General features: G+C 50.6%; 8 protein-coding genes across 8 annotated transcripts; 5 read left to right on the forward strand and 3 right to left on the reverse strand.

Moving 5' to 3' along the window:
- Positions 1-268: 268 nt before the first annotated feature.
- Positions 269-2,298, forward strand: N7519_009878 (phosphoribosylaminoimidazolecarboxamide formyltransferase/IMP cyclohydrolase; the record flags this gene model as incomplete). Its single annotated transcript, XM_057296651.1, has 4 exons — positions 269-284; positions 380-506; positions 589-2,074; positions 2,143-2,298. The coding sequence occupies 4 exons, from the start codon at positions 269-271 to the stop codon at positions 2,296-2,298; spliced, it is 1,785 nt and encodes a 594-aa protein (XP_057144533.1).
- Positions 2,299-3,162: 864 nt separating this feature from the next.
- On the forward strand, positions 3,163-5,539 carry N7519_009879 (S53 family peptidase; the record flags this gene model as incomplete). Its single annotated transcript, XM_057296652.1, has 8 exons — positions 3,163-3,371; positions 3,433-3,696; positions 3,746-4,213; positions 4,271-4,388; positions 4,438-4,528; positions 4,581-5,212; positions 5,272-5,414; positions 5,467-5,539. 8 exons carry the CDS (start codon positions 3,163-3,165, stop codon positions 5,537-5,539), a joined length of 1,998 nt encoding a protein of 665 aa, XP_057144534.1.
- A 1,153-nt stretch (positions 5,540-6,692) lies between these two features.
- N7519_009880 (uncharacterized protein) lies at positions 6,693-7,402 on the forward strand (the record flags this gene model as incomplete). The annotated part of the gene is made up of 2 exons (XM_057296653.1): positions 6,693-6,719; positions 6,782-7,402. 2 exons carry the CDS (start codon positions 6,693-6,695, stop codon positions 7,400-7,402), a joined length of 648 nt encoding a protein of 215 aa, XP_057144535.1.
- Positions 7,403-7,644: 242 nt separating this feature from the next.
- On the reverse strand, positions 7,645-7,979 carry N7519_009881 (uncharacterized protein; the record flags this gene model as incomplete). Its single annotated transcript, XM_057296654.1, has 2 exons — positions 7,645-7,830; positions 7,941-7,979. 2 exons carry the CDS (start codon positions 7,977-7,979, stop codon positions 7,645-7,647), a joined length of 225 nt encoding a protein of 74 aa, XP_057144536.1.
- Positions 7,980-10,897: 2,918 nt separating this feature from the next.
- On the forward strand, positions 10,898-11,605 carry N7519_009882 (uncharacterized protein; the record flags this gene model as incomplete). Its single annotated transcript, XM_057296655.1, has 1 exon — positions 10,898-11,605. The coding sequence occupies one exon, from the start codon at positions 10,898-10,900 to the stop codon at positions 11,603-11,605; it is 708 nt and encodes a 235-aa protein (XP_057144537.1).
- Positions 11,606-13,428: 1,823 nt separating this feature from the next.
- On the forward strand, positions 13,429-14,944 carry N7519_009883 (universal stress protein; the record flags this gene model as incomplete). Its single annotated transcript, XM_057296656.1, has 3 exons — positions 13,429-13,736; positions 13,790-14,180; positions 14,234-14,944. 3 exons carry the CDS (start codon positions 13,429-13,431, stop codon positions 14,942-14,944), a joined length of 1,410 nt encoding a protein of 469 aa, XP_057144538.1.
- Positions 14,945-16,028: 1,084 nt separating this feature from the next.
- N7519_009884 (putative eukaryotic translation initiation factor subunit eIF-4F) lies at positions 16,029-20,874 on the reverse strand (the record flags this gene model as incomplete). Its single annotated transcript, XM_057296657.1, has 7 exons — positions 16,029-16,179; positions 16,238-16,611; positions 16,668-16,751; positions 16,815-17,135; positions 17,193-17,441; positions 17,488-20,106; positions 20,233-20,874. The coding sequence occupies 7 exons, from the start codon at positions 20,872-20,874 to the stop codon at positions 16,029-16,031; spliced, it is 4,440 nt and encodes a 1,479-aa protein (XP_057144539.1).
- Positions 20,875-22,056: 1,182 nt separating this feature from the next.
- On the reverse strand, positions 22,057-23,163 carry N7519_009885 (HVA22/TB2/DP1 family protein; the record flags this gene model as incomplete). Its single annotated transcript, XM_057296658.1, has 4 exons — positions 22,057-22,730; positions 22,784-22,860; positions 22,924-23,073; positions 23,135-23,163. The coding sequence occupies 4 exons, from the start codon at positions 23,161-23,163 to the stop codon at positions 22,057-22,059; spliced, it is 930 nt and encodes a 309-aa protein (XP_057144540.1).
- Between the last annotated feature and the right edge of the window lie 165 nt (positions 23,164-23,328).

A 23,328-nucleotide genomic window follows, 5' to 3' on the forward strand; every position in this document is an offset into this window, starting at 1 on the left:
CCTCCTTCATAAATCTGGCTTTCTATTGGCTGGCGCCACAGTGGGCTGAGGTCGATCACGTAATATAGCTTTTGCTATCGAAGCCCCGCCGCCGCAATCGGTCCGACCCCGCGGAGTCATATTTTCTTCTTTTTCTTCAGTTCGTCATTTGCTATACCCTCTTCGCTTGGTTTTAGGTATGTCATTTTGATCCATTATTTCAATTGCCGGTTGAATTATTTTGGGGATTCTTTCTCTAACAGATCTAGTGTCGACCGTCGGATCCATCATGTCTCAAAAGTCCGGTATGTCGCTCTTGGACTTCATAGTTCCCCGGACTATGATATTATTTGTCACAGTTCAAGGTCAATTCTAATATCCTTATTTTGGAATTGAATAGCTATCATCTCCGTCTATGACAAGACTGGTCTGCTTGACCTGGCCAAGGGTCTGGTCAAGCAGGAAGTCCGTCTTCTCGCGTCTGGCGGTACCGCTAAGATGATCCGTGAGGCTGGATTCCCTGTCGAGTGAGTTACCTCTATCATCAATGGCACAATTAAGAAAGTGTCAAGATCAATACAAAGTCCAGGCACTGACAATTAATCCCAGGGATGTCTCTGCCATCACCAACGCCCCCGAGATGCTCGGTGGCCGTGTCAAGACCCTCCACCCTGCCGTGCACGGTGGTATCCTTGCCCGTGATATCGAGTCCGACGAGAATGACCTCGCCGAGCAGAAGATCGCCAAGGTTGACTACGTCGTTTGCAACCTGTACCCCTTCAAGGAGACCGTCGCCAAGGTCAACGTCACCATCGATGAGGCCGTGGAGGAGATCGATATTGGTGGTGTGACTCTGCTCCGTGCTGCGGCCAAGAACCACAAACGTGTGACCATCCTGTCAGACCCCCGCGATTACTCCGATTTCCTCAAGGAGCTCGAGGCCGGCGCGATCACCGATGCCAGCCGCAAGCAGTACGCCCTCAAGGCTTTCGAGCAGACTGCCGACTACGACTCCGCTATCTCAGGCTTTTTCCGCAAGGAGTATGCTGGCAACGGTCAGCAGCAGCTCTCGCTGCGCTACGGTACCAACCCCCACCAGAAGCCCGCCTCTGCCTACATGGTTCAGGGCCAGCTGCCTTTCAAGGTCCTCAATGGATCTCCTGGCTACGTTAACCTGCTCGATGCCCTGAACGCCTGGCCCCTGGTTAAGGAGCTCAAGCAGGCTCTTGGCTTCCCCGCCGCTGCCAGCTTCAAGCACGTTTCCCCCGCTGGTGCCGCTATCGGCGTGCCCCTGAACGAGAAGGAGCGCAAGGTGTACATGGTGGACGATATCAAGGGCATCGAGACCTCCGGTCTGGCTCAGGCTTACGCTCGTGCCCGTGGTGCCGACCGCATGTCCAGCTTCGGTGACATTCTGGCCCTCAGTGACATCGTCGATGTCCCCACCGCCAAGATCATCTCGCGTGAGGTGTCCGACGGTGTCATCGCCGCTGGCTACGAGCCCGAGGCTCTGGACATCCTCTCCAAGAAGAAGGGCGGCAAGTACCTTGTCCTCCAGATGGACGAGGACTACACCCCGGCCCCCGAGGAGACCCGCACTCTGTACGGTGTCCAGCTGACCCAGCACCGCAACGACATCGTCATCTCCCCCAGCAAGACCTTCAACACCGTCATCACCCCCAAGAACACTACTTCCCTTCCCGAGGCTGCTCTCCGTGACTTGACCGTCGCCACCATTGCCCTCAAGTACACCCAGTCCAACTCCGTCTGCTACGCCCTGAATGGCCAAATCATCGGCCTGGGCGCCGGCCAGCAGAGCCGTATCCACTGCACCCGTCTGGCCGGTGACAAGGCCGACAACTGGTGGATGCGCTTCCACGAGCGCGTCATCGGCATCAAGTGGAAGCAGGGCACCAAGCGTGCTGACAAGTCCAACGCCATCGACCTGCTCTGCTCAGGCCAGACTCCCCGCACCGACGCCGAGACCGCCGAGTACGAGCGTGTCTTCGAGGAGGTCCCTGCTCCCTTCACCCAGGAGGAGCGTGAGGCTTGGCTCGAGAAGCTTGGCGAGGTCGCTGTCTCGTCCGATGCCTTCGTAAGTAATCCCCTTTCATATCCGCCCACATTCACTCTTCTGTGGCAAATGCTAATTGTCTCCACTAGTTCCCCTTCATCGACAACGTCTTCCGTGCCGCCCGCTCAGGTGTCAAGTACATCGCCGCCCCTACTGGCAGCCAGAACGACACCCCCGTCTTCGAGACTGCCGAGAAGCTGGGCATCACCTTTGTCGAGCAGGGCATCCGTCTCTTCCACCACTAGATTGTTCTACTGGTTGTCGTCTTTCGGTGTCTCTTTCCTCTCTATTCCCCTTTCCCTTTTCTCTCGTAAAAAACAGGTGCCATCTGTGGTTTCCACCGTGATGGATATTCAATATGATGATGATGTCAGGTTTTCTTTTTGATTTAGATAAATTTATACATATATTTTGAGTACACGTGCGACATAGTAGTTCACCCCCTTGATAACTCAATAAAGAGAAAGCAAATAAAGTAGAAAATGTCCCTTTTGTTTCCCCTCCAGGTCTTTAAGGTGTGATGCCTACCTGGGCAGAACCGTTGCTTGTTTTCTTTTTTCGCAAGGACTTAAAAGTCTGAACGACTTCAACATGTTCTCTTCTCAATTGAATTCCCTAGTTTCCCTGAAATGAACTGTTGTCACATGGATTTCCCCGTCGGAGCTCCGCTGCAGGGGTACTCACCAGGCACCCGTCTCCTGAGATAAGACTGAAACACCAAGCATAACCAAGCAATAACCAAGCAATGACACAAAACATTGGCAGAACAAGCCCCATAGATTGCAATTATCGTCTTCATATCTACCAGACCTTGTCAACTGTGCCTTTGGAAGCCAAACGTCCCGGCTAAAGATGTTGATCTCTTGTGTCGGACGTCGAATCCCGAATTGGTGTCTCAAACATCATGCAGATACCACGGAATATATCCAATCAGACCTGCCAAACACAATTGGCGCCTTTTTCAACATTGCAGGCGCGGGAAATTATGGTTGCAATCATACCATTGTGATTAGCTGTCCCCGCGTGTACTATGGAGTATATAGCAGGAGGGAAATTCCCCTGTCCCAGCAGAATGGCCGGGTATCAGTACAGCTCTATTGTTTCTTGAGATGCTGGTACGTCAGGTTTGTGTCGCTCTGGCTATTGTCGCTCTTTCTGGAGCTGTCCCAGCACCGGTGAAGCATGTCTTGCATGAAAAGCGAAGCGAGCATGTGGATTGGGTGAAAGGCGAGCGCATTAAGCGTGATTCCGTGCTGCCTGTGCGTATTGGTCTTACTCAGAATAATTTGGAGAAGGGTGATGAGTATCTCATGGCTGTGTAAGTTGATTTTGTGTGTGGGTGGTTCATGGTATGCGTCCGATCACTGATACTTGCGTAGTTCCGACCCGAACTCTGCCAAATATGGACAGTACTGGTCTGCGGAGGAAGTCCATGAACTTTTCGCTCCTTCAAAAGATTCCGTTGACTCTGTTCGTCGGTGGCTTCAGTCCTCTGGGATCCATGAGTCCCGGATTGTACACTCCGATAACAAGGGCTGGTTGGCTTTTGATGCCTATGCGCATGAGGTGGAGGACTTGTTCAAGGCTGAGTTCTATGAACATGAGCATGCCAGCACTTCTAGCATGAAGATTGGCTGCGGGGAGTGAGTCTTGTTGCTTTCTAAACTCTGGAGTCTTTGATTAACAGTTTAGGTATCACGTCCCCGAGCATATCCAACCGCACATTGACTATATTACTCCTGGAGTCAAGCTCAGCCCCATCGTCAAGAAGAACACCAAGGCAAAGCGGATGTCGCACTTGGCTCATTCCAAGGGCACAGTGGAAGCCTATAACTCTGTCAAACCCGCCGTTATTCCTGAAAAGGCGAAGTCACTTCCTGCGGATCTCCAGAGGTGCGGAACTGACATGACTCCGGCCTGCATCAAGGCCTTGTACGATATCCCAGACGCCACCAAGGCAGCAAAGGGCAACTCGCTTGGTCTCTACGAGCAGGGTGACTACTTTGCCAAGTCAGATCTTGATCTCTACTACAAACACTTTGCTCCTTGGATTCCTCAGGGCACTTATCCCATTCCTGCCTTGATCGATGGAGCGAACTTTTCGGTGCCTGATTATAGCCCGCTGAATGCTGGTGAAGCGGATATTGACATTGACATGGCGTAAGTACAATTCCCTTTTTCTCTAGTGGAATCTCTGCTCTTTGCTAATGATGTCAGTTATTCGCTTATCTACCCCCAGTCTATAACTCTTTACCAGGTTGATGACCAAACTTATGAACCGGAAGAGGAAAAGACCACCAATCTGTTCAACACTTTCCTTGACGCTCTCGATGGTGTATGTTATATTCTTCCGAAAACCAAACGCATCTTGCTAATTATCCCAGTCTTACTGCACATACAGTGCGTTCGGTGAAACGGGCAACAACCCAGATATCGATCCAGTCTATCCCAACCCGCGTCCTGGTGGCTATAAAGGTAACATACCATTACCATCAACCAGACTAATTTGATTACTTACACAAAACAGGCGAGCTTCAATGCGGTGTATACAAGCCCACCACCGTCATCAGTGCCTCCTACGGACAAGCCGAAGCCGATCTTCCAATCGCCTACACCAAGCGCCAATGCAATGAATTCATGAAACTCGGCCTGCAGGGCCATTCCATCCTGTTCTCCTCTGGCGACTACGGCGTCGCCTCCTTACACAATGATGGAGCCGCCAACGGATGTCTGGGACCCGAGGCAAAGATCTTCAACCCCCAATACCCCTCGAACTGCCCCTACGTGACCTCCGTCGGAGGCACCATGCTCTACGCCGACCAAACAGTCAAGGATGCGGAGAGCGTAATGTCCGCTAACTTGGGTGGTGATTCCGCAAACTTCACCAGCTCCGGCGGTTTCTCCAACTACTTCCCGCAGCCTTCGTACCAGAAGAAAGCCGTGGAGAAGTACTTCCAGAAGGCTAAGCTGACTTACCCGTACTACTCTGAGATGGAAGTCAATCTTAACAAGACAAAGGGTCTCTACAACCGTATTGGTCGTGGATACCCTGACGTATCAGCTAATGGCGCCGTGTTCCCTGCTTACAATGGCGGAAAGATTACGCACTACTATGGGGCTAGCCTGGCGTCACCGTTGTTCGCTTCGGTCCTTAATTTGGTAAGTTGAGGCAAAACTTTGAATTGGTTTGTTTATTGTGCTAATGGCTCTCTTTGCAGATCAATGAGGAACGTCTTGACCAGGGCAAGGGACCTGTTGGTTTCGTGAATCCCGTACTTTACGCTCACCCGGAGGCTCTTAATGATATCACCAATGGAACCAATCTCGGATGTGGCTCAGACGGCTTTAGTGCTATTCCAGGGTGAGTACAATCTTCTACATGGCTGTGGGCTTACTGTTAACATACCATGTAGATGGGATCCGGCTACCGGATTGGGAACACCTAACTATCCTAAGTTGAAGGAGCTGTTCTTGTCTCTGCCTTGATATGAATAAGGGAGAGTTTGTGCAACATATTTGCATACGAGTGTTGATCACCTTGCTAGATACCAAGTATCAAATTACTCTGGGAAGCCGTTATACTGGGAATTCTTCATTATTGTCATGTCCAGACTGCCCTTCTTGTTGTTATTTTTGATATTTATGTCAATATTTATGTCTATAAACGTGAGATGGTTTTCTGGCCCTTCAACGGAAGAAACACCCGTGGACGTCACTGCCTTCAGCTCGCCGCTGACATCGGCAACACCCCTGGCGCTTTCCAACGCTTCTTGCACTCTTACCTCTAGATTGCGGCCGGCGAACAACTGGCTCCCACCCTCGCCGAGGAAGGACAGTCGCCCGGGTCATCAGAATTATTGTCTCATTTTTAGGACAAAGAGAGCAAACAAAATATCTTTCATCTTAACTAGCCAGGGGCTCTTTTATGTCTATCTGGCCTCAGGGGTAAGAAAGCCTCCAAATCCTGTCGGCTTTCGGTCGACTGGATTGTGTCGCACTTGTTCACCAAACACAGACATGTCACCATATGCATGATTCCAGAACACTAGAAAGAGTACAAGTTATTTATCGTCTTCCTAATAACAAAGTCAGTCAGAAGACATACAGTCTCTAAGAGTTATTATGTGTTTGCGCCAAAGTGCCCCAAGTATCAGCTATCATCTTAGTCCACCAGGTAGGTAGCTAGACCCATCGCCATTTTTGATTGATACAATCCCTCTCAGTTGTCTCTCATTTTACTATTATCTATTAATCTGATCTAATTTTCTATTAGTTATGCTTAGCTTCGATCCTTTATGGTTGAAAGTCGAGGGGAAGGGTGGCCGCCTTCGAACTCAACGCCAGGATGGTCCGTGCGCGGGGATCTGTATAGCTTCAAATATCTATGAATTAGAGATATAAACTTGCGAATAGCCCCGTTCCTCGTCGCCTTAGTTATCAATAGGCTGTTAGTATCATGTAACCATCTTCGGCAGGCACCAACGACTGAATTGCCTCGAAAATTACATTCAGGCGGTAGCGTAGAAGAGGCAATAAAAGCTGCTGAGGGCTCCCGCTCAGGAGCTCGACCGGAGAAAAGCATGTAAACAAAACCTCGACCCATCTCAACCACACACATCCATGCAAATCCTGAAGCACCATGGCCATGTATCCAATTGCCCTTCCTGTGAGTCTGATCCTTAGAAATTGAAGCTCAGAAGAGTGATTAACAAGAGTATACATATATAGATCAGCGATGCTCCCCTCGATCGCGAGATCAGCCCATACTCCCCACCCACCGATAGCTACCAACTGTTCCTGGCACTCTACCACCGCGGCGAGCTTTCTCTCGGCGACTACCGAAGACGCCTCGGCTTCTCCGCATACCACTGGGCCATCCTCGTCTGGGATCTCAAGAACGACCGCTGGTACGCCTACGACGTGACTGACGGATCCTCTCCAGACCCGGTTCTTCGGCGCGACCTCAACCCTGACTTCCAATGGACCTACCGCGTCAAGACCAACATCCATCCGGACTCGTGTGACTCCCTCCTCATCAGAATGGCAATTGGCGAAGTCCACGATGGAATCGGTCCCGAGACTATCAAGATCCTTCTTCAGTCTGTTCAGTTGCCGATTAAGGGTGCTTGCCCGCCGCAGAACTGCGTCAACTGGATCAGGGCTGTTCTTCATAAGCTTCGCTTCCATGGCTATGCCCCTGACCTGCATGATATTGAGATGACTATTGATCGTGCGCTGGCTTATGCTGATCTTCGTATGGCTGACCCTGACAATTCGGCCTATCTTGTCGACTACCTTGGCAATGAAATGTTCTTCCGTATGAACTTGAGATGTCTTGAGATGACCTGATGACTTGATGGGATATGTCTTGCTGCTTGATCTTGAAGGGATGTGTTTTGCTGGAGTCTGGTGCCAAGGCGTCATTTGACTATGAACTGTTTGTTAACATGAATGCGATTAATGAAGCATGAATTAATTATCTTTCTTGAAGCCATAGGGTGGTCTGTACATGTTTTGTGTTGTTGACGGTGCCAGACGATGTGACATGCTGTGACATGGCTATAGATCGACGATATCACGTGGATTTTCTATTATATGTCATTGGATAAGCAAGTCTTCGCGGGACAAAGAGGCCAGAGATTGATCAAAGCGCCGATCTTGCCCTGGAATCCATCTCCCGGCTTTGGCTTGTATCCGACAGCCGCTTGCTTTTTCCATTCTGACGAACTACACGCAGTGCTCATTGCTTGCAGGCTGAGGATGATCAGAGCCACAATCTATAAATTATGTATTAGATAACTGGATAACTAGGAGGTACATGTTCGCAGCCAACTCATCCTGGATAGGTATTGAATCTCTGTGGGCGCAGCCAGGATCCGCGACTTACACAACACAGACTAGGGGAAAAGGCCTCAAACAGGATCATCATGAGTCACAAGCTATCACAAAAGTGTGATAGTGAATCAACACGGACGATTTCATCCGACCAGCCCCGTGGACATGTGCCGCATAGCCAGGAACCCGCAACTAACCTCGATCTACTCCGTACTCCGTAGTGGAGAATCAGTTACGAGAACCGGCAATGAAGTTCCGGGACCGAGTCACGTTCGTTTTTCTTGCACGTGTCGATCATCCGTGAGCGATAGCGATAAAACCATGCGAATAAAGCTAGAGCTCCAAGGCTAACGTGAATCGGCGTTAGTGATGCACATCATTGGCATAAAGTGTGCACAGTGCACGATCCACCCGGACACGGAACTCGGATACGGATTTTGACTGAATTTGCGGATGGATTTAACGCCGAGAGTCGGAGGAATAATGTAATGTCATCTTGCGAGGTACTTTACCTAAATAGGTATGAAGCATTCGAAGATGGTCAGGTGGGATGGTTTTATGATTATGCTGGTTATTAATGTGGAATGAATAGCATAAGCTATGCATGAACATTTATCAGCCTCAGATACACCACGCTGCCTATTTTGGATGAATTATGATTACCAAGTAATTGATTCTCATCTATGTATTCCACAATCTCAGTTCGTCATGCAATATGTGGTCATTCACATCATCTCAACCGGCTAGACAATTGGTAATCCATCTATAGAGGTATTTTCGTAATTCATTCTATTAGATATCAACCAGGTCTATCTCTCGGACAACGGTAACAGATAGAGAACGGCGAAGCCCAAGTCCTTGATGTCATACCTGTCAAGAACAGTGGATCTCGGAAAATTAGCAGCGAAAGGCCGAGGATCCAATGTCGGTTATTGGGCGTTTAATAAAGTGGTTGACAACCAGCCATGGCGCTGTTGGCCGATGATTATTGTATTATTATATCCGATCCCCACAGCATAGACCCTGAATTCAATTGTTCTGGACTGTGGCTGGATCTCAACCTGTTGACTCATAATTTCCTGATTGGGTAATCTTCGTATCGGGTTGGAATCGAAGGAAGATGGAAGAAATATTGAAGATTGTACGATAGAACATCTTCGAATGTGCGAGAAACTGAAAGATTAAAATATTCAGCAGAGATGAAAATTGAGACATTTCGTATTCGCATCCTCTGTAGGGCTACGAAGTGGAGACTCGGGTGTTTCGAAACGGCAAGCCATGCGAGCGAACCACCTGCCCAGCCCAGGTGGGCATTTTGACTGCTTAGCTCATCTCGGCGATATCCGCAGGGATCTTACCTAACACGCCAAGAAGCCCCAGGGATGACATCTGAAAAACAGGACCTCTTGGCTTGTAAAGACTGACGTACGCCAAACACGCTATCATGGTCAAGGTATGCAGTAAGGACTGTACATGGTACCTGTATCATGAAGCGAGAAACAACGAATCCCCCTCCTTGCAGGGCGCAGTGTCAGGCTGTCTCTCTCTGTTTTGAGCACATTTTCATGTGGGCACCAATGAGATCCGCCAATGGCCCAATGTGTGTCACCTGTGGAATGTACAGCGTACAACGTCAATTGTCCGTTGTAGGCAACGCTGTATAACTGCGCGATGAGCAAATCTTTAAGGGAGGAGTCTTATCTAGGGATATCGGAATTATGCTGCCTCATGGCCTCATGAGGATCTGCGCATGCTATTCGTTCCCCACAGCACTGCCTACTCATGCATGGATTCCTGGTCAATCTCTAATTTCTGGGGAATGCCGGTCAATCCTGCCAAGACTGGGCAGCTGTCGTACTCGTTCTAGGGAGAGTACAGGCGAGGGGTAGTGTTGCATAATACTGAATACGCATACGGAGGCTATGTGGCTTGGCTTCTCCAAGGTTCCAAGAGCCTCCATGCTGACAGGCCAACTCATTGGATGTTTAACTTGGATACCTAGATAGGATGCCGACACGTTGACATGTCAAAGCAATTGTAAGCTATCATAGATAACAATATTATAAAAGATGATGTGATTTGGCATGCGGTGATTGGAAATCGAAATGCTATGTAATCCAAACTTGAGTTCCAGGGTTCGATATTAGAACTTTAAGATTGTATCAGTAATCAGACTAACCGTTAAAGGAAATGGAATTAGGAATTAAGGAAATAAAAAAATAAAATAAAATAAAAAATCAACGGCAACAAGTGCGACCGATACTCCGATCGGTTTTTTATCCTCCGATGGATTACGGGACGGCGGATTGGTCATCCGAGTTTTCTAAGTGACTCACGTATCTTAATTGGATATTTTTGAATTGAATAGGAGAAATAGTAGAGTACAGAGTACATATGTACATATGTACTATTAATATTGTAGGCACCTATATAAGTACTTAGGTATGTATATTGTATGTAAAGCACAATGTGTAACGTAGCGGTGAAGATCTAGAAAGAAGGAACCTTGGAAGCGAACAGTGCATTATTCATAATTCGGACTCGGCGTATACCCTTTCTCCATTTATTTCCGGTGGATCTCTCATCATCCGTAAAGTCCGTTTCGGGTCGATCGGACTAAAAAAAAAAAGGAAAAAGGGAAAAAAAAGAAAAACGTTGCCTTGTCAGATTAGATATAAACCTCTGGTCCTGGAATTGTTATAACTCTACTTTCTAACTCGTTACACTATCGATCTTGTCCTCCTGGAAAAAAAAACTTGATCTATCTATACTTTCATACTTTTATGTATAACAAAGTTGATCTACTCCAAACTTCTTATCCCTTATATCACACCGCCCACGACGATCCACTGTGACTGGATGACGCCTAATTGAGTCACCACCAAAGAGTCATAATAATCCTTCAAAAGCTCTTCTGGCCCACCATGGACTCTTCTTCTATCACCTCTAATACCTCCCAAACCCTCCCCCTATTTCGATTCCCTCCTCCGTCGTCGCCAACAAAAGAAAATGAGCATCACTCAAACATACTATCTCGCCCACACTGCCCGGAAGAAGCTCACTCGTGAAGCTTCCCGGGCAGACCACGACCTACGCCTGCTCGTTGGCCACGCCAATCTCCTCGACTCGCTGATGTACGACCTCGCCGATGCCGAGCGTGAACAAGAACGCTGGTTCAACCAGACCGTCAGCGGAGCCACCAAGGCTTCTGCTTCTTCCTCTCGTCAACACATCCAATGGGCTTCGACTGTAGTCGAAGAGCCCGAGGAAGACTGGGATGCGGAGGATGCATCTGATCTGGACTCCGAACTCAGCGACAGCGACGACTCCGACTACGACGAGTCAGAATTCGTCATCAACACTCCTCCCCGTCGCCGCGCCCCATCACCCGTGGCTCCCTTGCAGGAGGACCTGCTAGAGGAGGAGGATGACGACGACACAGATTCAGACTTTGAGTACGACGATGCGGAGGATCTGGAGGAGCTGAGCTTGACTCGCTCACCATCACGACAGTCGCCGCCTGAGCTCCTTTCTGATTCAGATGGAGAGTCCGAGGACGAGGCGACGCCGCCCTCCCCGCCCCAGCCTACGCTGGAGGCATTCGATGAAAAGGAGCCTGCTACGACGGCTATTGCCTTGGCGGGCTCTGATCAACCCCATCTCTTTGAGCAAGGGTATTTTGGTGCACAAGAGCAGACACTCATCGAGGCTTATTGATTAAGCTCGATCCCTCACATCCACTTACGAACTATCTCCTACCTCTCTACCTCTCTACCTCTCTCTCTGCCTTGTGTACCATCATCCAGCGATATATACGTGATACCCTGATGCTTTTATGACGATATCTTTGGAGCGAGTTTATATTTACCCATCTCTCATCATCTATTTTCTGGCGTTTTTGGTTCGGTCGCATTTGGCGAATCTCCATTTTGGACATTCCATTATTTTGATGTCATATGGACATTTACTACATACCCCTCTCTTCTCTGGCTATCTGTGATAGCCCAATATTCAGCTCTCCCTACAAAGGTTGAGACTGCATTGGAGTGTTGAAACATAGGGGAAGACATTGTGCTCCCAATGTACTCCGTACATACACGAAACAAAAATATTCCACATAAAAACAATCCAATAAAAATTTCAAATCAAATCAATATTTCCCACTCCACTCCATAGTCCAGTAAATAGTTCCATTCAAACCGGCAGAATCGCGCATGTGACCCTGTAGATCCCCGAGCGCAGAATCCGTTCTCAGCCAAATGGAAGTGCAGCTCGCCAGCACGCGATAGTCTTCACCGCCGGATAAGATAGATAGATCAGAGAGATATGAGATCATCGCGGCTAAGTCGGCATAGGGCTAGTTAATAGTCAGCTGAAGGGGTTTACTAGTTTATTCTTTACTCCGTATGTGTTCGGACACTCCGCGGAGAGTGGGTTATGGAAGGGGGATTATTTTTTTCGCTTCTTTTTGCTTCCAATGGATGCCTTGGCTTTGTTCGATGTAAGGTAGGGCGGGATGCATATTGGGCTAGCGAAAATCCTGGGGGCTGAGGTGTTTGGGTATGCTTGATGTTGGGCGATCTTGACTTCGGTTATGTTATTGGTTCGGCGCTTTTGGTTTCTTGCAAGAGATCATCCCCTATCTGGCATTCATTTTCCGTCTGACAGTTTACTCCGTATCCGTGTCCGACGGAGTACTCAGCCTTGGACCTGAGATATGAAGTTGACTACGTGGGTCCTTCCAAGGTCTTATTGTGGCTTAGTACACGGTACATGTCGCGGTAGGGTGCGGAGTATAGTATGTACTATTACGGAGTACTATTACTATCCCTTCAAAAATTGATGCTAGAATATAACATATATTTGACTCGGCATTCCTAATATCCCATCAATAGTAGGTTGAGGTTCTTCCTCTTCTCAGACAACCTTTGTTTCTGCACAGCGAAAATTATATCAATGCCGCCGTAGTTCGAATCACTTAGACCATCGAAGCAGCTACATTGCTTAATTTCTGGTCTCGTGAACGGATCCATTCCTTGCTTCTTCATTAGACGTAAATACATACTTACTTACCCAAGTTGGAAGGTAGGATTCCTTCGGTTTTAACATTCCCATCTTAGTCCAGTAGACAAATTGAGACTAATGCATTCTAATAGCTTCTTCCTCATGTGGACTCAAACGCAAATGAAGCTTTCCATATAGGGTTGTGTCAAATCACCCCTGACATTACATAAGCATAGTTAAGCTCAGCCGCTATCGATAAGTGATCGCCCTGGACCATCCTGACCCCTCGCTGCATCCGTCCCTCTCCAGCTCGAGCAACATGCCTCGTGACCATCAACCTTCTTAGTTTCTATTGCAAAAACTCTCTCAAAACATGATACCAAATCCCCGCTTGGTCCTGTGGAACCCTCAACAACCCCGTGGCCGCTGATACGTACTACCTAGGTACCTCTCGTGCTTTACGTCAACACGGCCCACGAAAACCAACAGACCCATTACACCCTTGCTCATTTGCATCATCGAAGATCAACCTCTTAATGTCTGCACCGACTTCTCCAAGAGCCTCATCTGAGTCTGCAGAGCGACCCGAATTGAAAGATCATACGATCCCACCCGCGGGGTCCGGCCACACCCGCAGCCCTTCGGAGGCTAAGCCCAAAAGCAAACGGAGATCGATCCAATTTAGCGTCGGCGCCGCAGAGGCTCAGCTGCCCAGTCGCTCGTTGGGCTTCAAGGAAAAGCGGCTATCATATGGGGATACCCCGACGAGGGAATTATTGGAAGAAAAGGAACGGGAACACAAAGCTACCCTATTGAACCGAGGGCCGTCTCCACCACCACCGAAGTACGTTCTACTCGAAGATTGTGTGTGAAACGGCGTTTATTAATATATAATAGAACCTACGAGCGAGGTGTCTCTTTCGACACATTCGACAACTTCGATGCTACCGATTTCTCCCTCACATTGAACTACAAACACAAAGGCTATCAGAGCACACGTCGCAGCAGGACCTTTTTGTGCGGAACCGACCAGAACGACTACTCCGAGTTCGCCCTCGAATGGCTCATTGACGAGCTGGTGGATGACGGGGACGAGATCGTCTGTCTGCGAGCGGTGGAGAAGGACTCACGCATAGCCAGCGATGTCGGAATCGAAGAGCGAAAGTACCGCGAGGAAGCAGAAAAGCTATTTGAGCAGGTAATCCAGAAGAATACCCAGGATGAGAAGGCCATCAGCTTAGTTCTGGAACTTGCTGTGGGCAAGGTTGAGAGCATCATTCAACGCATGGTAACATTTCCAAGAATCTCATCACTACCTCCCACCAATCTAACATCCATTAGATCCGCATATACGAGCCTGCAATGCTTGTAGTCGGTACACGAGGACGCAACCTGAAAGGAGTGCACAGTCTGCTCCCAGGCTCCGTCTCTAAATACTGCCTCCAGCAGTCACCAATCCCAGTGATAGTCGTTCGACCCTCACCAAAGCGCGAAAAGAAGAAGAAAAAGCGCCGAGCAGACCCGACACGGCGTAGCTACAACCATATCCTGGAAATGAGCGAGCAGCGCGGTAGTCAGATATTCGGCGCCAGCGCCAGCAACGATAGCAGCTCTTCGAAGCTGCCAGACGAGGAGGCTGCAGTCGCAGAGGCACTCGGACTCCCCGCATCATACTCGAATGCGGCCTCGCGCAGTTCTCTGTCCGTCTCAGACCGTAGTAGCATTAGCCACGATGACTCCGACTCGGCTTACCCCATTCGGAACTCACTGGATGCAATTGTCATGGCGAGTCCGAGTCCAGCAGATAGCTCTCAGGAGAGCGTTGTTACTGGCGATGGTGCTCAGCCATCTCCTTCGCTGGACGGGACTGTCGTGTCGCCTTCTCCGTGTGACGAACCCGACTGCCCCGCGTCAGATTCCTCTACCGAAGTTGACAAGCCGGATAAGGCAAACGAACCTTCCGATTCAACCAAGCATCCCGTGTCTATCCCGATGATTGAAGTGTCAGATAACAATGATAAAAACGACAACACGAAGGGATCTGAATCCTGAAAGCATATGGCTTGTCTGGTCCGCAGCGGCGGTTTACCTCCATTTTTGCTTTGCTCGTGTTGCTCCACGCATACACCATTGCGCTTTCTAGCCTACTCACGATGCATACGAACGATCTGATTTCACACATGTTCTAGCCTCTTTCTATCAACCAGAATAAACGTCGGGAATCACGTCGGTCCGCCACGGGACTGATAGTTATACCCCAGCTCAATACCCTCACCACTTATTGTCCTCAGATATGTTCTGCCCTGGTTAAACATTGCACGTGTTTTGGCCATGTGTATCTCTCCCTCTTGTGCCCTACAGTGAGAACTCGCTGAATGAATGCATAGACATTAATTGCTTAGTCTCCTACAGATGTGCAGATTTCCTAACTTTTGTTTACTCGTAGCCATTATTCGCATTTAGTACATTGTGACTATACTAGAATCTTACTTGTCATAAAGATTAGAAGTAGCCAGAAGGCGAAGCATTCATTCAATCACGTTAAAGCTGAGTGGTGCTCCGGGTATTGAGAAAAGGACAAGAACAGAAAAGCAAAAAGCAAGAGAGAAAAAGAGAATATGCAAAGAACGAGAAGGGAGGAAGAGGAAAGAGCAAGATAGACATCAGCAACCCCTTCATCACCATCAATCTCTCCATGCCAGTGTCCACTCCCACAGTAAAACCCCCCTACTATAGATCCGCAACTGGGGAAATGGACGACAATATGAAATCAAAGTGATTCAGCAAGTCCAATTGCAAAGTCCTACTCTCAAACACGGCCCCACAGCCCATGTCTCGATTCAATGGGAAAAAGAAAAAGAAACAAGAATAAGAATTGAAAAAGATGTCAAGATTGTACACTATGAATCGGGTCTCTTCTTCGAAAAGAAAAAGTAGAACCAGCCGTGATAAAGTGAAAAAAAAGGAAGTCCTAGGGGATAACCGACCAGTCGGAAAATGCAAGAGGACTGTGACCGATTAAAAACAAAGGCGCGTGGGCTTTCCTCAAGGGAAAACATGGAAATGACGAAAATGAAGAAATCTTTTTGTGAACCAAGAAAATGGAAAACGTTGATCATTAACTCCTAAGGACTTTCTATGCTGGGGCTTCGCCGTCCTTGACAGACGGGGTTTTTGAGGGACGACGCTCCGCCGCTGCGGGCTGCGACTTGGTGAGCATCGGGGAAGTGGGGTTTGACGGCGGCGAGGTGGCCAAGTTATCCCGATCTTCAAGGGCAGCAAGCGCGCTGGGGAGGGTATTAGCATTGGGTGTTCCGTAGGAGGAAAGCGTTGGGGGTTGCGTACCTGAAAGCATTCATTGAAGAGTTGTCTTCCTTCTTGCTGCCGGTAGGAGTGCCGGTGCGGCTGCTGGAAGCGCTGTCATCACTACCACGGACTAGGCTACCGCCGGGACCGAGGTTCTTGCGGCCGCTGTTGGTGCGGGAGCCGAGAAGGCTAGACGGACCGAATGACATGGGCTGGTTGGTGTTGCGAGTCGCACGAAGACGGCGGAGATCATCACTGCCAACCTTGCTAGAGGCGTAATCGGGAGGAGGGGGCTGGTTTCCGTATCCGAAGCCGCGGGCGTCACCGCGACCCATGGGAATGCGGCCACCGCCTCCGCGGTTGCTGGATTGGCGCTGACGCTCAGCTTCAGCTGCTTGGGCAGCACGGGCAGCCTGTTTCGAGAGTTAGAGATGAGAAATAATGAATCACAGTGATCAAGGTTACTTACAGCCTCGCGAATCTCAACGATGGTTTGAGGACCCTTATCGGCATCCTTCGAGTTCCAGCGTGCGGCACGCAGATCAATAATATCCTAGAAGCCATGTTAGTTCTTTGTTCTCCCTTGACAAGACCAAGAGGTTAGAGAGAAACTTACTAGAAGCATGAAACGAAGACGACTGGGCAAGTTAGGTGTCTCCATCATCATGTGGATGCGAGCGAAGTAGGCGTCCATCATGGCAGGTCCCTTCTCAGAGGCATCGAGACTGGCACCGATGGTGCGCAGCAGACTGGTCAAACTCTCGACCTCGGCTTCATCGGGGACACCCTCGTAGTCGACAAGTTTCTTAACACACTCGTGCATGATACGCTCTGTAAGCATGCCAAGCTTGTACAGTTCACCAATGAACTTGACGAGACCAAGACCACGACGCTTAGCGGCGGCAGCGATGTAGTACTCGTCAGACATCATTGCAATCTGGGGTCGATTATTAGTACAGGAGGTAACATCAGGTTCATATGTAGATCGACATACCTCTTCAGTAGTGCCCTCGGGCTTAGCAGGCAGGTTAGTTTTCCAGCCACGCTCGAACTCTTCTTGGCAGCGGTTCAGCAGGTACTTGCGGAACAGACTGCCACCAGCAACAACGGTGCCATTTCTGTCACGAATGTTCTCATCCTTGATTTCTGGACTCATGCTCTCCAGCATGCTCTTACAGAACTTGGCGTACATAGGGGCCCAGTGAGCCTCATCAGTAGCCTTTTCGAATGTGAGTTGGATGACCTGGCGAAAGGGTACGACCGTCGGTCTCGTCCTTGGACTGGGAGACAATCGCGAGGATCTGACCAGAGATACGGTCGAAGTTCTCTGGGGTCATCTTGTTAAGAGCAGCCTTGACCTTGCGCTGCACGACATCCGGTGCCAAGTAGGCCTCACCACCAGGAGCGGGACCAGCACCAGCGGCCTGTCCAACACTGCGAGGTTTCCAGCCAGACGCGGAGGTTTGAATTGCCTTCAGCTCCATGCCAGCGGTAAGAGGCATCGACTTGTTTGCCGCCTCGTCCTGACGGCCACCGTGCTTCTTGGGTCGGCTGTCGGTACGGGGACCCTTGCTCGAGTTGCCACGAGGAGGAACACCGGCGGAGTTTTGGCGAATGTTTCCAATAGGACCCATGCCACCAGCGCCCCGTGGGAATCCGAAGGGGGCGGATGCATTGCGGCTGCCCATAGGTCCGCCGCCCATAGGGGGTAACTGACCAGGTCGGCCTGCGAAGTTGCCCATGGGGAAGGCAGTATTCATGGGGCCGCTGCGAGAGCCAGCACGGCTACCCATGCCGCTAGGAGTGCGGGCAGACTGGGGACGAGAAGTGTCAGTGGGATCACCAACGGTGTCCCGCAGACGGGCGTCCCAGTCCACGGAGATCTTATCTTTGAAGGCGGCCTGGAATTGCAGCAGGAAGTTCCGGTCGTAGTGGAACTTGCGGCCTTCGGGCGCAGCAGCGTTCATAGTGGCCTCGGGAGGGGTGATGGAGGCGGGGTAAGTGACCTTGGTGAGGTCTTCCAAGAACTTCGCATTCTGCAAAGACTTCATGCCTGCGGTGGCTTGCTGGGGCTCCGTGGGCTTGGGGGTATCAAGCTTGAGGCCAGCGGGCTTCTTGGGAATAGCACTGGCAGGCTTGGCTGGCGGGCCCATGTCAGACGAAACAGGAGTAGCGGCACCGCTGTCACCAGGAGTGGAAGACTCAGTGGCACCGTATCCACCCTTCTTGAGCGCGGCAAACGCGTCCTTGCTATCGTCCTGGACCGCTTCACCACCGGCACGAGCCTTCTCGCGGGCAATCTCGCGGGCCTCGGCCTCAGCCTCGGCCTTCTTCATGTTCGCCTCGTAGTTCTCCAGTTCCTCGCGCTCCTTGCGCTCAGCTTCTTCCTTCTTAGCCTGCTTTGCGCGGTTGTAGTCTTCCTCAGCGGCGCGCTCCTTGGCTTCAATCTCGGCCATTTCACGCTCGATGGCATCAAAGTCAATCTCATCGTCATCCACGGGGGCGGGAGCCGGAGCTGGAGCCTTCTTGGGCTCTTCAGCAGGGGTAGCAGCCTCCTTGGATTCTTCAGCAGCCTCCACCTTCTTGGGCTCCTCGGCAGGAGCGGCCTTATCCTTGATGCTGAGATCTTCAATTGCAGCCCGGGCAGCCTCAGTATCATCCTTCTTGGCATCGGTCGACGCGGCTTCAGTGGTCTTGCGGGAGGCCTCATCAGCCAGACGCTGCTTCTGAGCAGCCTCGTCCTGCTGGATCTTCAGGCGAACAGCGTCCTTCAATTCCTGCTTCTTCTCCTCGTCGGTCTTCGTGGCGTTCGCCTTGCTCTCGGTGCGAGTGTGCTCAGACGCGCTGGCAGTGCGAGGGGGAGGAGTGGATGTGGGAGGAGGAGTAAATTTCACAGGAGAAGGGGTGGCCCGAGCAGGGGACGCGGGGTTCTTTTCGAAGGTCTTGACTGAGCCGCTGTTAGGATCCTTGATGATAATCGGGCTCTTCTTGGCTGAAGGAATGATGAAGTGAGGCTTGGGAGCGGGGCTGTTGGATGCGCGGCTGCCAGTGTGGGTGTGGCTGGGGGCAGCAGGACCAGTGGGTGCCGGTCCGTGGCCGAGGCTCGAACCTGGACGATCAGTAGATACCTGAGAGGGGGTACGCGAGAGTGGGGTCGCCTGAGGCATGGGGTTGGGGAATTGCTGCCCCATGTACTGAGGGTTGTAGGGCATGCCAGCAGCACGCGGCTGGGGCGACGGTGGTCCCATGTAGTAACCACCATTCGGGTTGTAATAACCAGCGTAGTTGGGATCGTATGCGTTGGGGAATGACTGTTGAAATTTAACCATTGTTAGAATCTGTTCGAAATGGCCACTTTCTGGCGCAAGATCCACGGGGTACTCGGGTGAGCATGGAGGGTTGTCTTTGCGCCTCCAAGAGCTGCTAAGGTTCCTTTGGGGACGACGCCACGAATCCTGGGAAGAACGAGAAGGGGGGGATCTCACAGCTTGGGGGCCCATGTGTTGACCGTAACCGTAAGGTTGCTGAGGCATCTGGGGGTGTGCCATCGGAACTTGGTTCATCTGAGGGGTGGTAGGGTTCACGTTGGCCAGCGCAGGGCTGCGGTTGGCTTGGTGAGGCGAGTTCGGGTAGGGGGCCAAAGGACGGCCCTGATTCTGGAACTGGGGACCCATGTTAGGACCGCCTCGCGGCTGGTTGGGGGTCTGTCGGAAACCGGGGTTAGGAGAGTAGGGCATCTGCTGTCCCTGGTAGCCGGGCTGAGAGTATCCGCGACCGCGACCACCCTGGTAGCCTGAGCGTCCGGGGCCGTTGCCCATGTGGTTACTCATATCGCTGTGGGTGGATTGCGAGGACTCGCGACGCAAGTGCTGGGCACCGTGTGCAAGAGAAGCCTGAATCGAGCGCATCTATGTGAGCAAACAAGTTCAAAAATAATTGAGGACCTGGGAAAGTCGCGCACAGGGTGGTGCCACGCTCCATACGCATCTGCGCACCAAGATCACTCAAGAAGAGGAAGGATTCGAGACACTTACATTGGCATCAACGGATTCTCCAAAGCTACCGAAGTTCGGCACATTTCCCTGCGCCTGGTAAGTCGATGGAGGGGGACGGCCGCCGCTGGACGCGGGCTGGGGGATAGGCGAAGGAGAAGTCTGAGGAGACGTCACGCGGGGGTTGGTCGAAGGGGCACCAAGTCCAGCCTGGGCCTGGTTGGAGGCAGGCACAGCAGGAGCACCCATGTTGGGAGAACTCTGCTGGAATCCGAACTGAAGACTGTTGGGCCGACTGGCCGGGCCACCGCCGTTGGGCATGTAGCCGGAGGTACCGCTCGAGGTGATCGTCACAGATGGTTTGCGAGAGTGGTCGGAGGAAGCGGCCGAAGCAGAGGGAGCTCCATTGACAATAGTCACGCCAGAAGAGGCCGCCTGCTGAGATTGATTTTGCATGGGTTTGCCGTTCACAGATACGGAGCTCGACTGCCCATGTTGCGCTGAACCGCCCACGGTGACGGGTGCGGCGGTAGAGTCCGTCGCGGACTTCTTAGTTGCGTTGGCGTAAGATCTGGCTGGCGCCTGGGTGGCAGCCAGGGGGGTAGAGGATGCGGGCTGGGTCGAAGCGGCGGGAGTAGCGGTGCTTTGTCCTTGATTGCCCGACTGAGGAGGGTTCGAGCTCATTAGACAGGTTGTACGTCTAAACGCGCGAAGAGGGCGATGTGAAAGGTAAGGTTCGAGGGAAAAGACAAAGGTGATGTCAGTACGCGGAGGCGTGACAAGGCCACATCCAAACCTAACTGCGGCTTGTTAAAGGGATGAAACGTGATGGAAAAAAGGGAAAACTAATTTCCAAATACACAGAAGACCAGGTACGCAAGAACAGCGTTTTGGTCGACAGTGTTATGGTGTTTAAAAGGGTTGTCTCAAAGGGTAGAAGGTTGGGTGGGAGGGAAAAAATTCCAGGTGGAAAAAAAAATATTCGGGTTTGTGGAAAACGAAAGGGCAGAATAGAGAGTTGCGTCCCGGGCGACCAACGTACCTTTTGAATGTGTTTTATGGGATGAGAATCTCTTCAGACTCTCTAGAAATATGAGATGAATGAAAATTCAAAAAGAGAAGTGAGAGTAAAATAGTCAAAAAAGAGATTCGAGAGTTGACTATGTCTACAACGCCACCCACATGTTACAAAGAAAGCTACATCAGAAACGTAGTAGAGTGTCTATATAATTTGTCTATAAGACAGGCTAAATGTACATCAAATGGGTTCGAATATTAAATAATAGATATGACTCTACTTGTATATTATGACTTTGAGTATTCCTTTTATTCATCTGGAACCTGATAGACCCAAAATGTTCCCCCCAATGCCCCATTTTCCCCGTTTGCCACTATAGTGACCCCATACATCCAGATGTCTACCTCTATATACCTATGAGGTATACAAGGTCCACCATATGTCATACATAGGTAGCTACATAGGTATATCCTATTATATCTCATCTTCTAAATATACCCCCAACTCAATAATACTCAGCCAAGCACAGGGATATATCAGACTTCCCCATCTTCCGTCCTTGCAGTGCATCTGCGCGAACTCTTTTATGCAAGGCTATTCCTCCGACCGGAGGGATTCGGCTTGACATCCTCGGCTGTTTTCAGTATTTTGAACTAACATTCAATTCAACTTCGATTTAAACTGTTATTTAGCAAGGCCAGAAAAAAAAACCCCTCCCCTAGGAACATACCAGTCCTCCCATTCTCGATCTCTCTCACCCAGCAAGAGCAAAATGTTCAGGGTTCTATTTTGATTTTCTTGTTCTACTCTAAACCACCCCTGTTAAAAGCGGAACATCTCCGCGGGACTCAAGATCGGTCGTACCCGGTTGCGCGCGACCGGGCAATCTCATCGACAGCCCGCGCCGCGAAGTCAGTACCAGATGAACCCGAAGAATCTCGCTCGTTGCCGAACCAACCAGATGCCCATCCACCACTAGTCTTTCGTTCGGGGCGACGTCCTAGATCCTCATCATCAACAACCTCGAAGGAGTTCTCGCTGCGGTTCTTGCGTAACGGCACGCCGTAGGCAAGGTCATCAGCCTCGAGCCCACCCCGAGAGCTGCTCTGCTCCTCTTGTGTTAGGGTTGACCGGAGGTGGTCTAGCAGCTCTCGCTGCGAGGAAATAAAGTGAGCCTTCTCGGCTCCAGACATGGACTGCATCTGGCGCTGAAGAAGATTGCCACTGGCTGAAAGCTCCTGATCCCGCGCTTCCCGAGACTTTCCAGATGTGACCGAGCCCACAGCGGTACTCAGCACAGAATACCAATCATTTGCGTTGGCGGACGTCCCAGGTGCTCCGGCACTGGGGATGTTGAAACGCGATAGTAGCGACTGCGCGTAGGAAGCGGCACCTGGCTGAGGAGGTGTCGTGGGGCGTTGCGGGGGTAGACCCAAGACCTTTTGCCGGATTAAATCGATAGCTTGGTAGAAGTATTGAAGACCCAGTGCCTTGGCCCGCTCATGAGTGTTGCCGATCATGTCTTCGATCTCCCGCTCATGGTGTGTCAAGAACGGGTCCACATAGTCTTGGTACAGTGTGCGAGCCCCTTGCGTCTGGGGAGGACGAGATAAGCCATGAAACCGAGGCGGATCCAGCTGTAGAATGGGAACCTGGATAGTTATCGAGTCATGATTAGCTTGTGATCATGTCGAGCGGAGCAAGTTGAACTATACCATCCGATGATAAACACAGTCCAGGATTCAACCAGCAGAATGACTGAAAGCACCACCCAGTACATCAGCCATGGTGCGAGTTGTGAGGGGTCAGAGGAACGGAGAGCCTTGTAGGAAGCGAAAACGGGGAAGAGGATCGTGATGACCGAGCTATAGGATAGATCTGCGTTAGCTTGCGGGCCCATTCTGTCCGTATATGACTTGAACTTACGACATCAAGTCCGCGAAGATTCCAAACATGACGAAGCCTGGGTGAATTGGAGATGTGAGAAAAGAAAATCCCTGGAGATTTTTTAGTCTTCAGTCAGCCCCGCTGATCTGAGACGAACACCGAAGTTGGAACAAAAAAAGAGGAGAACAAGGCAACAAAGATAGTTCAGGGGTATATGACGACTGAAAGCAGAA

This window comes from Penicillium mononematosum, assembly GCF_028829835.1.
Source record: "Penicillium mononematosum strain IBT 11891 chromosome Unknown utg000005l:1.0-9366267.0:1.0-9372171.0, whole genome shotgun sequence".
NCBI classification, from domain to species: domain Eukaryota; kingdom Fungi; phylum Ascomycota; class Eurotiomycetes; order Eurotiales; family Aspergillaceae; genus Penicillium; species Penicillium mononematosum.